The sequence below is a fragment of the Pipistrellus kuhlii genome, unplaced genomic scaffold (assembly GCF_014108245.1).
Source record: "Pipistrellus kuhlii isolate mPipKuh1 unplaced genomic scaffold, mPipKuh1.p scaffold_m20_p_25, whole genome shotgun sequence".
Taxonomy (NCBI): domain Eukaryota; kingdom Metazoa; phylum Chordata; class Mammalia; order Chiroptera; family Vespertilionidae; genus Pipistrellus; species Pipistrellus kuhlii.
Window position 1 is genome coordinate 6455734 of NW_023425524.1, and position 15720 is coordinate 6471453.

Below are 15720 nucleotides of genomic sequence, written 5' to 3' on the forward strand. Positions count from 1 at the left end.
TTTAACTTTTAAAGCATAAGAAAATACATTTTGCCTGCATTAGAAGGCTTGGTAATTTCTCAGTATTTCACTCAGTATTTCAGAGGCAGATGTTTCTTTGACTATTAGTGACGGGATTCTAACATAACACAAAGAGAGAGCACTTAGGACACACAATCCTGAGATGTGACTAGCAAGCAATGTGACAGATTTGTCAACAAGCGTTCTGAGATCTAAGCAGCGAAACGAGCATTCTCTTCCTAAGCAGCCACTTTGGGAGATTAGACACATTTCAGTGGCGTTGCCGCTGCTCAAACCATTTCGAACTTCTTTCTCAGAGTGCTCTCGGAAATAATTTATACGCCATACAACACCCAGCCTCGCTGCTTTATAAATCACATCTCATAACTGGAGGCAATGCAGAATTGGAAAATATTATTTTCTCTTCCCTTCTGTTTATAAAAAGAGACAAATTTTTTAATGATTCAGCCCCCACATAACTGCTTTGATAAGTCTATGATATAAATCCAGAAAGACAATTGTAAAACTAATAACGATAGCAATAATAATTAGTATCTTCCCTTTTTCTTTTCATTTGAATAAGGACATAGTACGGGCGAATACTCCTGCAACGTGGTTGTGGGCTGTCCCTCTCGTTCCTGCTGGTCCTGTGCGTTCTCTCAGTGACCACGTTGGCAGTCACACAACATCTGACCTCTCCTTCTCTTGAGCCTCTCTAAGTCACGTGATACTCCTGATCATCTTTTCTATTCCCCAAAATGCCATGAACAGCATTACTAAAGGAGAGCCACAACACTCTCTTAGTCTGCCTCTGACCTATGTGCTGTCTTCTTCTCCAGTTCATGTGAAGTGTTGCTCGATCTATCAAAGCTCCTAAAGTATTTATTTATTTATTGCAGAGCATGGGGTGCAATTTATTTTTATTTTTTAAATAAATTTATTGATTAAGGTGCTACATATGTGTCTTATTCCTCCATTACCGCCCTACCCCTACTCATGCCTGTGTCCATTGGTTAGGCCCATATGCATGCACACAAGTCCTTTGGTGATCTCTCCCTTTTACCCCACCCTCCCATACCTTCCCTCTGAGGTTTGATGGTCTGATTGATGTTTATCTCTCTCTGGAACTGTTTTTGTTCATCAGTTAATGTTGTCCATTATATCTCACAAATGAGTGAGATCGTGTGGTATTTATCTTTTTCTGACTGGTTTATTTCACTTAGCATAATGCTCCAAGTATTTAAATATTTCTTGAGTAAGTAGTTATGCCCTCCGCTCTCTGTGCTATTTTTTTTCTGCGCTATGTCCTTGGTGAAATTAAATCTCACAGGTTGAACTATTCAAATACCAAGTCCTGCTTTTCAACCTTACTCCATCTCTACCTGCTTCGAGCAACGCAGCCTTAAGCAAGTCATTTAACTTCTCTGAGTCTTAGTTTTCTCGTATGTAAAATGGGAATAAAAATAGTGTCTCTCTCATAGAATCATGACCAAGGAGACAATATGGAGGAAGTTTCTGACACATTTTAAGTGTCTAATTATTTTAACTATTATCCTTCTTTCCCCAAAAAATTCTTCATGACATTTTCACTCAGGTGTCATGCAATCAATTCACCATGCTTTTAAAAATACAAACATTGTCTAACACTGGCACCAAGTGTTATACTCTCACTTAGATAAAATTAGGCAAGCACAAGAATTAAACTCTTTTTTTTTTTTAATTGAATCTATTGGGGTGATGCTGGTTATTTAAATTATTTAGGTTTCAGCCGAAACCGGTTTGGCTCAGTGGTAGAGCATCGGTCTGCGGACTGAAAGGTCCCAGGTTCAATTCCGATCAAGGGCATGTATATTGGTTGCGGGCACATCCCCGGTAGGGGGTGTGCAAGAGGCAGCTGGCCGATGTTTCTCTCTCATTGATGTTTCTAGTTCTCTATCCCTCTCTCTTCCTCTCTGTAAAAAATCAATAAAATATATTTTAAAAAAATAAAAATAAATAAATTATTTAGGTTTCAGGGGTACAATTCTATAATACATCATCTGCATATTGTATTGTGCATTCACCATTCCAAGTCATGTCTCCATCACCATGTGTCTCTCCCTTTACCGTCTTCTACCTCCTCACCCCATTTCCCTCTGGTAATCACCATATTTTGAATTTGTTTTTTGTTGTTTGGTTGGTTGCCTGTGTTTGTTGCTGTTGTTGTTGTTGTTGTTGTTGTTGTTTTGTTGAATCCCTTTACCTTTTTCACCCTGCCCCTCACCTTCTCCCCTCTGACAGCTGTCAGTCTGTTCTCTGTATCTATGAGTCTGTTTCTACTTTGTTAAATTATTTTGCTCATTAAATTCATCTATAAGTGAAATCATATGGCATTTGTCATTCTCTAACTGGCATATTTCCCTCAGCATAATACTTACTCTCCAGATGCGATGCTTACAGAATTATTCTTCTCCTACCTTTAGCGGTGAGGTGCTGTCACCGGCATGTGACAGGAAGTTGATCACACTCTGTAAACATCTTTCTGTATCTCTGAACTTGATTTTTTTCCTGCTCACTTCTCCAAACCAGCCCTTCTTTTGTTATCATTGTGAGGAAGATATGCTGGTCGGAAGACTATCTGCAGGTTTCCAGGTTTGAGCTCTCTGTGACTCACTCTGTCTTGTCCCTTCTACATGGGCACCCCATGACTGACATGCCCTTCTGCATGCCCTGCCATGGCCCTTGTTCGAACCCACCATCTCCTGTTCCAACCACCACCTGTACTTCTACCTCTCCCCACTACTGCCTTTATCCTCACACTCTTCCAACTCATTCTACACACAACCTCACAGGTCAATATTCCAAAATGGCCAATGTCATGCAATCTGACTGAATTTTTGTATTCCTATACCACCTGTAGCAATTTCTTACACAATGCAAACACTCAAAACATTGTAGAATAAATCTCATATCCTTACAGAGAAACCCCTGTGGGTTGCATGATGCTAGCGGTCGGCCCATAGCATCCCACGCTCCATCTTAACTATGGTTCTGTGAGTGTCAAGCAAGGAGAAGAGGAATAAAGGAAACATAAGTAAATAGCACTGTGTAGGATGCTCTCTGAACATGACTCAGCACATCACACCAGCAGGAGCTGGGTTCCAATGGTATTGCAGTCCCTGGGACTAAGCGTTGGCGATATTTAGATGTCTCAGTAACACTTACGTATGGCCCCATTTGGCCAAGATGACTGGACACAACAAAGAGTTGTTTAACCTCAGAAGACAGGATATTTACTCACCGCGCATGAATCAGGAGCCTTCGTTTTCATTCATTGGGTCCACTTCCTATCTTTCCCTGAAAAATCAAAAGCATGTGAGGAATGGGATGGGCCCAGTAAGTGAACAGTCAAGGGTGATGAGGAATCCTGCTCTGAATGCAAAATAGAAATTTTGTTTTTTAGTTTAAAGTGTGTATGTAAAATAATCCTATTCTGGCTCCTCTTTCTTACAGACTTAGCCTATTTTTAATGGGGGAAGAGGAGGGGAAGGGATGTCTTTACATTTGAACAGTTTATTTTTCCTTCAACGTTCATGCATATGTTGTCAAGTTAGTACTTCATCATCCCCCCTCAGCAAAACAAAATCTACATCTACTTAATGAATCGGCTCTTGCATATCATAAGAACAGGACTTAATGGGGCTTGAATGAACAAAATGGGCTGAGCTAATTGATGAGATCCTTTCTTAATGAGACGCTGGCTTTTTGGGTCATCCCTTCTCCTCCCATCAGGCGCCTTAGCCCAGGGCCCTTGCGGCCCAGGCGCCCGTGGCATTCCTACCGATCCACCAAATGGGGAAGCGTCCGCACTCAGTAAGGGGCCACGCAGCTTTCTGCTGTTTCCTGACTCCTTTTTTCCTTCCGCCCTGAAGTCCATCAGTCTCCCAGGGGTGTCTGATTACACGGAGGGTCATCAATATACACCAGTAGAATTTTACTCCAAAAGAACTCTGCTGAACTGGGACAAAAGCTTGATGCAGCATGGGGTTATACGTACAACTTTGAGCACGAATAAAAATGGCAATACGTGGCCTTGGTGTTGATAAATATACTCGAGCAATTTAACCTTAAACATGAGCATTTCCTAAAGAAATATTGGCATAAAATGCCATGAGATTCATGGTTTAAAAAAAAAAAAAAATAGAAACATAGACGAAACCGGTTTGGCTCAATGGATAGAGCGTTGGCTTGGGAACTGAAAGGTCCCGGGTTCGATTCCGGTCAAGAGCATGTACCTTGGTTGCGGGCACATCCCCAGTAGGGGGTGTGCAAGAGGCAGCTGATCGATGACTCTCTCTCATCGATGTTTCTAACTCTCTATCTCTCTCCCTTCCTCTCTGTACAAAATCAATAAAATATATATTTTTTTAAAAATAGAAACATATACATGATTAAGCTGTGAAAAGCACACACATTGCAAAAAAAAAAAAAAAAAAAAAAAAGCGCATACTGCCTTATGCTGTAACATTTTAGTCCATGAATAAAATTGTAAAAATAGACATATATAGTTGTGTAAGATAACTATTAAAAGAAGAGGCTTCCTCAGACTTTTGAAAACCAAAGAACCAAGAAAAACAAAATAATCTTTGACAGCTGAGAGACGTGGGGGTAAATATTAAGCTTTATCCTTTTCTTTTCTGAGTTGAATTAACCTCACGCGAACAACAGTTGTCTTGCAAATGGATGTCCATGAGCATTAGGAACCAAACTCTCACATGGAATTTATTTCAGCGAAGCCACAGACTGGAAGCGATGTCGCCTTGATTCAGAGAGTCATTTGTTACTTAGGAGTTTAAGTGTTTTGGCCAGAGGAAAGTTAACAACTAAATGAAAACCCGAGGCTACTGTGATTTAAAGGATGCTAATGGTGGCCAGGGGACACATATCTGCATAGTAACGGTGATGTCCCCGCTGTCCTACCGCCTTCAGCCTCCAGATCCATCAGGAAGCGAAACGTGGCATCACGCGTGACAGTGAGACAGAGCGACGGAAGATGCCCATGAAGTGAGTTACCCTTTAAAGCTATTTCTGTCTCCGGAGATGTGCAGATGAAACACTTGAATCGTGTCTTGTTCCCTTCATTTATGACAAATATGCTAATTGTTGCCTTTCTTTCTGATTTATTTTTTTCTCTCTTTTCTCTACTGATTTCTTGCCCATTCCTAAGACATGTCAACAACTCAACTCAGGTTCATTCTTATCCTTGCTCAGATATAAAAGAAAGGTCATAGAAGGGAGGGAAACCACTGAGCTTCCTGTAGGTGAAGCTTTGCAAACGAATTAAATGTCTGAGTTAGAGACAAAAGATATATGTATGATCCTCGCGTAGGTTATTCATTGTCGCAACATTTACTTACTAATTTGAAGATGGCTCTGAAATGCTGGCTAAGGAGGCAGCTGTCACTTCCCCAAGCACACGGGCTCCTGGCTTGAATTTCCCGTCCTCCAGTGCACAGCTAATTGACTGTGAACAGCTAAGTCGTTGGATGCCACGGTTTTTAATGCAATACAACTGGTTCTGGCTGGCGCGATTAGCGGGGTAACTGGTAGCTCTCACGCAGTTCCCATCTGGCCTGGCTCTTCTCTGGACACAGAATGTGGGGACTGCTGGCCTTGATGGTGCTTGCTTAATGAAGAAAGCAGAAAGGAAATCAGCCAAAACCCCATGAAACACTGAGTGTGATTCTGGCTCCAGCCCCACGGTGGATGTTCACGGCAAATCTCACACATACACACACACACCAATACACAGTTATTCTGATTATGCATTGCAATTATACAAGAATAAACTCTGCTCAGTGCACTCATAAATGCAAACCTACGCTTGCCCCACCTTGGGTGATTCTGGTTGATCTTTCGCAGTCGGACCCATGGTGCAGTGTTCCTTTAAGTGATGTGATTCAACAAGCACTCGTAACTCAGATATGACCATAGGTTGCAGAAGAAAAAGATCACAATGCTATTGTCAAGGGTAGATGTTGTTTCCACAGGTCACCAACGACAGAGGCAGCGGCGTGGTGTGAAAACATGGACACTCTTTTAACCAACCAAGGTGAGAACCAACTCAGACTAGGTCTGAACGTACAAACGCGTAAAAGTAAACTGTAAAATCCTGAAAGTGATAGACATGTCAGTGTGACTTTGATCTATATTCAAAGTATAAGTTTCCCCACAGTCACATAAATTATGCAGGTTCCAGAGTCAAAGTGGAATTGGGTTGGGCCAGAAGTAAAACACAGTTACAGAAACTCCAAACACTAAATCAGAAAGCAAGTGAGGAACCTTGTCATGTCCTTAGACTCATTATCATGTGATGTATAGAATGACTATTTTCCTTACAAGTTGAAAGAAACACAAACTATTGAAAAATTGCGAACTTAGGTAATAAATCGCTTGTTTTTCGTGTCCTGTAGGCCAACGTTAAGTTTACAAAGTATTTATTTCAACTGAGCTTCTCTTGTTTTTAGGAAATACAAAACCATATTTAAATGTGTGTGTGTATACTAATGTACACGTGTTAATGTGTATTTATATTAGATAGGATGGCTCAATAAGGTAATCTTGGACAATTATAAATAAAATATCCCAGATGACACAATATAGTCACTGATGAAAGTTGCTGGAGCTTCTGTGATAAATCATTCTGTTCTGTAGCAATTCTATCTCAAATGAGGGGGAAATGTCACTACAGAGACATATATGGAGAAATCTTAAAATATTATATTGTTTGAACTAATCAAACGGCATTCCCATTTTAAAACCATCAAGTATCAGAATATTAGAAAAGTCTAACACATGACGAAGCTGAACAAATTCTCCATAGCTGTCATTCATATATAGAGTTATACTGAATTAGATGAAACTGCCTTCTAATGTTATCACTCTTAAATAACTCATTCTTAAAGCACAGACATAAAATAATTCACCTTCATCCTATAATCCAGCTAAGGCCAAAGAGGGAACACCTCAAGAACACAGAATTGCATTTCTGTAAGTTTTGAATGGCACCATTTGTTTTCCCTTTTCCTTAAACGGATACCCAGTGGGACAGGCTGCATTAGCTCAGAGGAGGAAGTTTCTCAGCCTGAGGTGACTGCAGCTCGGAGTGGAGGGGGGGGGGGGGCTGTCCCACAGAACACAGGCGTGAGCCTCTGAGACCAGAGCAGATGCTTGAGTAGGCACATCTCCTGGGGTGTATAATTCATGCCCACAGATTCATCTGAACAGCTGTTTGGTTCTCTATTTTATACCCCCAGAGAAAGAGCTCGCATGCCTTCAATGCTCTCAGCAATAAGAGGGCTCACCAGATTACCTAACTGTTTTGTTGACCTGAGGAGATGCCTCCCCTGCACTGGGCATAGGCGTTAGATAGGTTTCTCCAAGGATGACTGAATTCTTTCTTTCACCAGCCCCTGCTGGATCTAACCAACGGCCATTCCACCCTTCAGAGCGTGCCCTCAGATAATTGGATTTTAATTGTATGCAGCATATTATTCCAAATTCACTAGACATCTTTTCAACATCGAAATTGTATGTATAGAATAGGAAAAAAATAGTTCAATAAATAGTGTGTCCATGACAGCGATCACTAGCTTCGGTTTGGGTTGTGTATCCTGTTCCATTGTATCCCTGAATGACAACAGTTGTTAGTCCAGAATGCTCCTTCACTGAAATCTCAGGGTGGGAGAACACAAGGATTGCTTATTGATCTCTAACCACCTGTCTCTCTAGGTTGTATTTAGATCATCTTCATCTTCATTGGGAGAAATATTTATGTGCCTTCATGAACCTACACTACTCTTTCAGTATTCTTAAGAGCATATTTTATCTTCAATATATAATACATTTTGTCATAAATTCTGTGTAGAACCCTCAAATCCACATTGTTTGGACCAAATTCCTAGTAAATTTTCTCTAAGGGCTACTAAGAGGATTTTTAGAACCTGAATTTGTGTGCTCAGAGCTTCATGGGTGTATTTTTAAACTCAGGAAGCATGCAGGTCACTGAACTTTTTATAGTGCTCACATATTAACGGCATCCATAGTCTCCAATATTTCTACAGAGAATTTTAATTGGCACCCGATAACCTTTTGCAGTGACTTTTTATTTCAACTCTATTGCAAAAATTTAATTTAAAAAATATTAAGCTATTTTACTCCACCTATTAAAGGGAGATGCATTCACATCAAATATCTTTCCAGTTACCTTTTTGGTTAGGGATTAGAGTTGGCCAATATATTCACCCCAAACTAATGAATGCCAGCTCCTTCTCCTTCGCTACAATAAGCCAAACCAACATGATGTAATCTCCCAGCATCAAACTGTGTTTTTCCAAAAACTCAGAACAGCCAAGAAATTCTTACTCTATGCCTGGCCGGTGTGGCTCAGTGGTTGAGCATGGACTGATGTGCCAGGAGCTCACGGTTTGATTTCCGGTCAGGGCACATGCCCAGGTTGCAGGCACATCCCCATTCGGGGTGTGCAAGAGGCAGCTGATTGATGATTCTTTCTCATCATCGACTTCTCTCTCTTCCTCTCCCTTCCTCTCTGAAATAAATGAAGATAATTTTTTAAATAAATTCTGGCTTTAAATTAGAAACATCATTAACTTGGTCTGAGCTCAGTGCAATGGGTCTAAAAAGCACAGTTCCTGGGTTTTTCTATGAAGTAACTGGCTTTAAGACTTTCCCCTAAATATAATTCCTGGACTCCTTGGATTTAGAGAGAAAAAGTACAGGTTTTCTTGGTTAATGGAGCTAATTGTAGAACTACAGATACAATATTTTATATTTATGATGACTGATCCAAGTAAGGTTTTTTAAGTGAAAAGCTTAAACATATAACTGTCATATTTAGAGGAATGATAAATGTTTGCCACTGAAGACTCCATGAATGCTCGCCCTGTATCATATACTTATTTGGGGCATGTTACTGGCTTATATGGCATCCAAAATTTTTCTTACGTATCTTATAGCTGGTCTAGAGGCTTTTCGAACATTTCTGAAATCAGAATTTAGTGAAGAAAACGTTGAGTTCTGGCTTGCTTGTGAAGACTTCAAGAAAACGGAAAGTGCCGAAAAAATTGCTTCCAAGGCCAAGATGATTTATTCTGAATTCATTGAGGCTGATGCCCCCAAAGAGGTGAGTGAGAGATCCCAGCTTCATGAATATGCATCTCCCAGCAAATCTGCTTGCAATTAAAAGGCACTGATGCCAGCTAACGGGAAATCAAATTGCCGCTAAGTATCCAAATAGAAAGTGTCCGTAAACTCTGGTAGATATGACCCTCCCTCCTTCACTGACGAGACAAGTATTTCTCAGCCCCGTGTCTGTCTCCTTAGCACAGCACTGGGGCTCTGGGGAAATAGTACCTGCTCTCTCAGATTAAACAGCTCTGGAGTTAACTCTACAGAAATCCCTCTTGGATTTCGAGTTCGTCTTGTCTTTCCTTTTCAAAATCAGGGAAGTCAATGTGGAATAGAATTTTGAAAAAAAAAATTTTTTTTTAATTAAAAATAGCATATGGGCCTGGTCCGTGTGGCTCCATTGTTGAATCAGGAGATCACGGGTTCAATTCCAGGTCAGGGCACACACATGCCCAGGTTGCAGGTTTGATCCCCACAGGGGGATGCAGGAGGCAGCCGATCAATGATTCTTTCTCATCATTGATGTTTCTATCTCTCTCTCCCTTCCTCTCTGAAATCAGTAAAAATATATTTTTATTAGAAAAAGGAAAAAATGTGTAGGAAAAGAAACAAGTCTTGACCAACAGTATAAGTTCTTTCTGTCTCATGTTTTGGAGGTCCCCACTATGGCAGATAAACATGTCTTCCTTTCCGAAAAAGAAGGGTTTTCTGACCTGTATTTCTTGGATGGTAAAAATGAGCCAAAGGTGGGAGACACTGTCGCAAGTGATCAGGACCCACCTGTACCATTTTAGGGTCCGAAAAATAGGGGAGGGCCTTAGAGAGAAATCTGGAATGACTTTGATAATAGCCCCCCAAAGTGTTGTATGCTAACATCCCATTTTTATTTGATTTAATTTCTAGTACTAAAATCATGATCATCTCGATTTAAAGTTAAACACCCCTCTAGTGTTTAACTTTCAAGTTTAAGCAACTTCTGTTTTAAAACTGCTTTGATTCCTCACTGAATATATTTTGATGGCTACGTAGCAAACAGGAAGTTACATTAACTACCCAGTCCAAGTCATCTTCCCAGAGGGGCAATACCCACATCCTTCTAAGCGACAGTTACCATATGTTCTGATCCAAAATTGGGACTCGTGGTTTAAAAAGGATTGTTTACTTATGGGGACAAAAGACACAATAGATGAAACGCAAACACTTTCACAAAATCTAGGGCATAAACTTGCCGTAGTTCAAGTTTTACATGGAACTTAATTACAACAGCACATATTGGCCCAGTAGGACATTCCAGAAATATGAACCACTGAAGCGGGAGAAAAAGAAAAAGAATTTGTAGGAAGACAAAAAAAGAATTTATAGGAGGAAAAAGAGGTGAATTTGTAGGAAGAAATTCACCTCTTCTGGATCTATTTCAACATTCATTTTCCAGTCACCATGTAAAGATTCAATAAACAATTCTAAAAAAAAAAAGTAAAATATATAAGATTCATCACGTTGATTAATGCATCATCCCCCTAAAAACCTTGAAATCAACTCTAAAGATATCCTATTTATAGTGATATTGGGTTGAAAGCCAGATTTTTTTTCTTCTTCTTCTTTATGGTTCTATCTAGCTGACAGTGGTTGTGTTAGGATTTTTAGCTGTCCATATACATTGTGGTGTTCACCATTATGATTGGATATATGATGGTTTCTTTCGTGTCTCTTGCCCTAGTGAAGGTGTTAGTGTTGTGCATCATTTATTTCTGTCTCTAAAACCAATCATGGATAGAATTCTTCCAGATGTTAGAAAGCCTTCCACTCTCAACCTTAACCATCACCCTTGAGACTATCACTCAGGAAGTGTGTTAGCCTTTAATGATGCCAAAATGAAGGAAGACTAGAGGAGTGAGTGGCGATTACATAGAATGATGTCACCCAAAGCAAGATTATAGGCGGCTTTGATTTGAAGAGGGATTTTTTTAAGCGCTGCTGTGAGGGAGGGCTCCCTAACAGGCCGCCTGCCCCATGTTAGGGGGGCCTTTTACATACACAGGCACACACCTTTGCATAACGAATCTCCTGATACACGTACAGCCTGAATGAGGAAGGCTACCTCATTTGAATGCAAGGGCACCACTGACAACCTTTTATTCAAATCACGTGAAAATATATCAAGCTCAGTACAGGGTCAGAGGAAAGCCAAAAGGGGACACTGTGAAATGTACTCTTCCTGCAGAAAAATAATGTGCTGACAGCCCAGAGAATTTAAAACTGCTGGCGTAGAAAAGGGGACTTGGGCATGGATCACAAGAGCACGGAAAATATCCCGGATCTTTACAATAAAACTAGAGGCTTGGTGCATGAAATTCATGCAAGGGGTGTGTCCCCAGCTTCATCTGGAGGGTCACCTGGAAAGTCATTTGGCTACCCCATCTAATAAGTATATTATACCTTTCCTAGAGGCCTGCTGCATGAAAATTCATGCACTGGAGGGGGGTTCCTCAACCTGGCCTGCTCTCTCTCACAGTCCCAGAACCCTCAGTGGTGTGAGGTGACCCAGCGATCAGGGGAAAGTGACAACCCATCACACCTCTGCTGCTGCCACAGGAGTGAGGGTACTGGGTACTGCCATCTTGTGGCTGTGGGTGCCACCATCTTTGAGGGTATGGCGGTCAATTAGCATATTCCCTCCTTATTGGCTGTGAATGCCTCCATCTTTGAAGGCAGAGCAGTCAATTAGCATATTCCCTCTTTATTGGCTGTGGGCACTGACATTTTTGCAATGGCATGAGCACCAATTAGCATATTCCCCCTTTATTAGATAGGATTATTGTAGTTTTTCAAAAGCCACCAGGGACAGCATTCTGATGTCAGATGTATTGCAGCCTTTTCAAAACAGACAGGATTTAGAAGCCTCTAAATGGTTGTGATGACATTGAGGCTGCCATCCGGTAAGAATCACAACCCCTCATCTGGTTTTCTGAGGTTGGCAGTGAAGTGGTTTCAGATTTCTAAGATAATCTGTGACCTTTAGAAAAGTAAGGAATTAAAATATCATACCGCTCAGAGTCCTTGAAACTGAAGAGTACCCATGCAAACAAAATGCAAGCGACTTACTTGTATCAATAAATAATGTTAAAGGAACTGTTAATTTCATCAGTTGATAAAAGGTCCAAACCTACTAGTTTGAGATGCTTGGCAAAATCTAAGCTTCTGGGTAACTTTCAATGACTCAGCAGTTCCTCAAGATGGTACAGATGGAAAGCATTCCTCTCTGAAGGTCACTCCTGGGTAATTCCCCCCATTGTTGCTTTATTCCAAGTTCAGCACCACTGGTGTCTGACTGTCTGAGATAGAAATGTATCTCCTGGTAGAATCCAATCAAAAACTATATTTGAAATGAGTGAAAAGTTAGAGGTGAAGTCCACAGATATGCTTTCCAGGAGTGATTCTATTGAAGGAATTTCTGAGTGAAAATGTACATATTGGGACTAATGTTTTCACTTTTTTCCTGATACTGAGATTTCAGAGAAGTGAAGGAAAATAGAGCGCTTTTGGTAGCCTATCCTCGAATTTCACTTAAATGGACTTCTCCAGAGCATTTTGCAAAATTGATCCCTCTTGTAGTTGATTACTGTCTCCAACTGGCTTCTGGCATTTCATTTCCTCCTCTCTGCCCTGTGCTGTTTAACGATTCCTTATGCCATTTCCACTCCTAACCAACACCCAGTATGATGAGGGAGGTGTTCCTTGTTCATTCTCTGCTGGCAGTAGCTCTCTCGGGATCTCTCCCAGGCCATGGCTGTCAGGGGCATCTCAGTGTTAACACATTCACATCTGAGTCCTGATTTCCTACTCAAACTTTCTTCCACCTGAGTCTCTCTATCTCAGTCAGAAGCAGTAGCATTTTTCTCATTACTCTAGCAAAATACCTGGTAGTCATCCCTGATTTTTCTCTTCTGTTCATACCCCATATCCAATCCATCAGAACTTCTGTCATCTCATTATTCAGAATCTTTCTAAAAGCGGGTCACTCTTAAAGATTTGTGTTCCTTGTCCCAGATCATAACTATGTAATCGCAAATTCCATCCATTTACTTTTTAGATCCCTTTGAAATCTATGCGTTTCCCTTCATTTCCTGTGACATTGCTCAGCCTAGATCACCATCACTGCCCACATGAACTTCTGGCATGATCTCCTAATTTTTCTTCCTTTTATCCACACCAAGCTATTATACCACATGGAAGCCATAAGAGAAGACAGAGCCACCAGGGAAAAAAAAAAAAAAAAAAAAAAGCAAAACAAAAACAAAACAAAACAAAAAAACACCTCCAGAAAGACTTGGAGCAGAACTTGGAGACGCCAGAGAATTAAGAAATCCTTTTCCTCTGATAATCGGATTGAATACTTAACACTCACAAATGCCTTTGTACCCAAATCTATTTAAGCAAGATGATTGAAATGCATAAATGAGAGCTTTAGGTGTCAGATTTGCTCTGGGAAATTAGACCAGCTTCAGAGCTCCCACCAGGACAAGTAGACCATTCGGGGATAGCATACTGGAATTCAGGTGTGGGGAAATCCAAGAGCCAGGGTACGAAGTGTAAATTTTATGTCATAAAAAAATAGGTTTTCAGCTGAATACTTATCCTATGGAAATGACATTCTGGTGAAAGTGATGTAGTAATGCCATCTCAGAGTATTCAGAAGGGAAAGACATTATGAGAAGAAGTACCAAGTAAGAGGCAAGTTCCTTGGTTTGGGAATAGATTCGGGATTTTTAAAACAACAACGAAGCTAGACAGATAGCAGTGAGGATGAAAAAATGAGCATTGGGAAATGACAAAGGAAAAGATGAATGAGGGAAAATATACAGGGTGTCCCCGAAAAAATGTATACCTACTGGCTGACATTATTAATCCCAATGGATTATATTTGAAAAGAAAGAAACATCAATCGTGCTATCAGCTGTTAAAAGTGTGTATACATGTTTTGGGGGACACCCTGCATATGCATGTAATGTATAAATGTTGTATATTTATATGATAGGAGGGAAGAGAAATAAAAGAGGTGTCAAAAATATAATGCCCACGTTTCAAGCTTGAACAACTTGGAGAAAAATAGTGACATTTAAGCCAACATGAGGGTGTGATATTTGGCCCCTGAGATTAAGCTGAGTTGCTAAGACCCATCTTCCTAAGACCAGTAGGCAGGCCCTTGGTAGAAAAGCAAGTGGGCCAGAGAATGAAACGGATAAGCCAGAAGTGCAAGATTAATTATTTCCATATATAATATTTATGATCAGTACTACACTAAAATGAACTGGTTTTTTTCAAAATGTAAACATGATTTTGAACAAATGTAGAAACATTTTCCCAGTTTATTTATACAACATATATTTATCCAGTCCTTATCCTGTGCAAGGCATTGGGAGAGATGCTGCAGAAAAGGCAAATATCCTCTAAGTAACACAAAGTCCTTGGAGAGGCCATAAAAGGGGAGGGGGGACCTGTGGATGGCATGGGGTTGGTGTAGAAGGGGTGTATGATTTGGTTCATTGGAACCAAATATAGAATGAATATAGAATGAAAAGTAATAGGAATGAGTTAGTGGAAGCCATCCTAGTAAATCCTAGTTTTTGTCCACCTCTGGAAGGTACATTTTAGGTATTAAGGTCAAAACACTGGGTGGGGGGAGAGAATAAAGGATGGGTGGGGAAAAGCAATTAAAAATCATAAAATATTTTGGTTGCCTTTTCGCTTTGCCATTTTTTTATATAATCTCAAAGTAAGGCTTCAGCTGTGCTCTCTGTCAACGCCAAGCCTCCCAACCCAGAAACAATGCACCCAGCGTGTGTTTGCATCTGAAAATGAGCTCATGACCTTTCTGCCGGTTTGCATCAGGTTCTCTTTGTGTTTAGGAAAAGAAAAAACAAACTCAAATAGCACGTGTGTCTGCCATCTGTCTAAACGGTGTATTTTTTGATTAAGCTAATCTCATGATGCGCAACCTTATTTCCCCAGATTAACATCGACTTCAGTACCAGGGACCTCATCACTAAGAACATTGCAGAGCCCACTGTCAAGTGTTTTGATGAGGCTCAGAAGCTAATCTACAGCCTCATGGCCAAGGATTCGTTCCCGCGGTTTCTAAAGTCGGAGATTTACAAGAAACTGGTTGATAGCAACCAGGTTGGAAACAATAAAAAATGGCTCCCTTTCTTGTAGGGAAGATGAAGGACACACTAATAAGCAGGTTATAATTAGGGGGGGAAACAACTGATTGAACAGATCAATGCAATCACTACAACTTCAAGGCAAAAATGGTTTCCAGGTACAAGCACCATGTAAGTTTTTTAGGGTTTAGGAAATATGTTTTATTCCGATGGAAAAAATAACGCTTTAATGATGAAGCCTGAAATTCTCAGTCATTTGTTTAGAATGTATTCCTCTTATCGGATACTTAAAATTTTTCTACTGGGAGAGTTCAAAGGGAGTTTGTAGAGATATAAAACGCTCTTAAACATGAGTGGATAGTCTTACAGCATT

At 40.4% G+C, this 15720-nt stretch overlaps 1 protein-coding gene across 1 annotated transcript; it reads left to right on the top strand.

The window, feature by feature from the left end:
• Window positions 1-5032: 5032 nt before the first annotated feature.
• Window positions 5033-15399, top strand: RGS21 (regulator of G protein signaling 21). Its single transcript, XM_036453679.1, has 4 exons — window positions 5033-5043; window positions 6015-6091; window positions 9015-9181; window positions 15196-15399. The coding sequence occupies exons 1-4, from the start codon at window positions 5033-5035 to the stop codon at window positions 15397-15399; spliced, it is 459 nt and encodes a 152-aa protein (XP_036309572.1).
• The last annotated feature ends 321 nt before the right edge of the window (window positions 15400-15720 follow it).

What these genes read in the sequence shown, in the direction of transcription:
- RGS21 (XM_036453679.1), top strand. An exon ending in CACTCTTTTAACCAACCAAG is followed by an intron (nt 6,092 to 9,014) that starts GTGAGAACCAAC and finishes CGTATCTTATAG; the next exon opens with CTGGTCTAGAGGCTTTTCGA. An exon ending in AGGCTGATGCCCCCAAAGAG is followed by an intron (nt 9,182 to 15,195) that starts GTGAGTGAGAGA and finishes TTATTTCCCCAG; the next exon opens with ATTAACATCGACTTCAGTAC.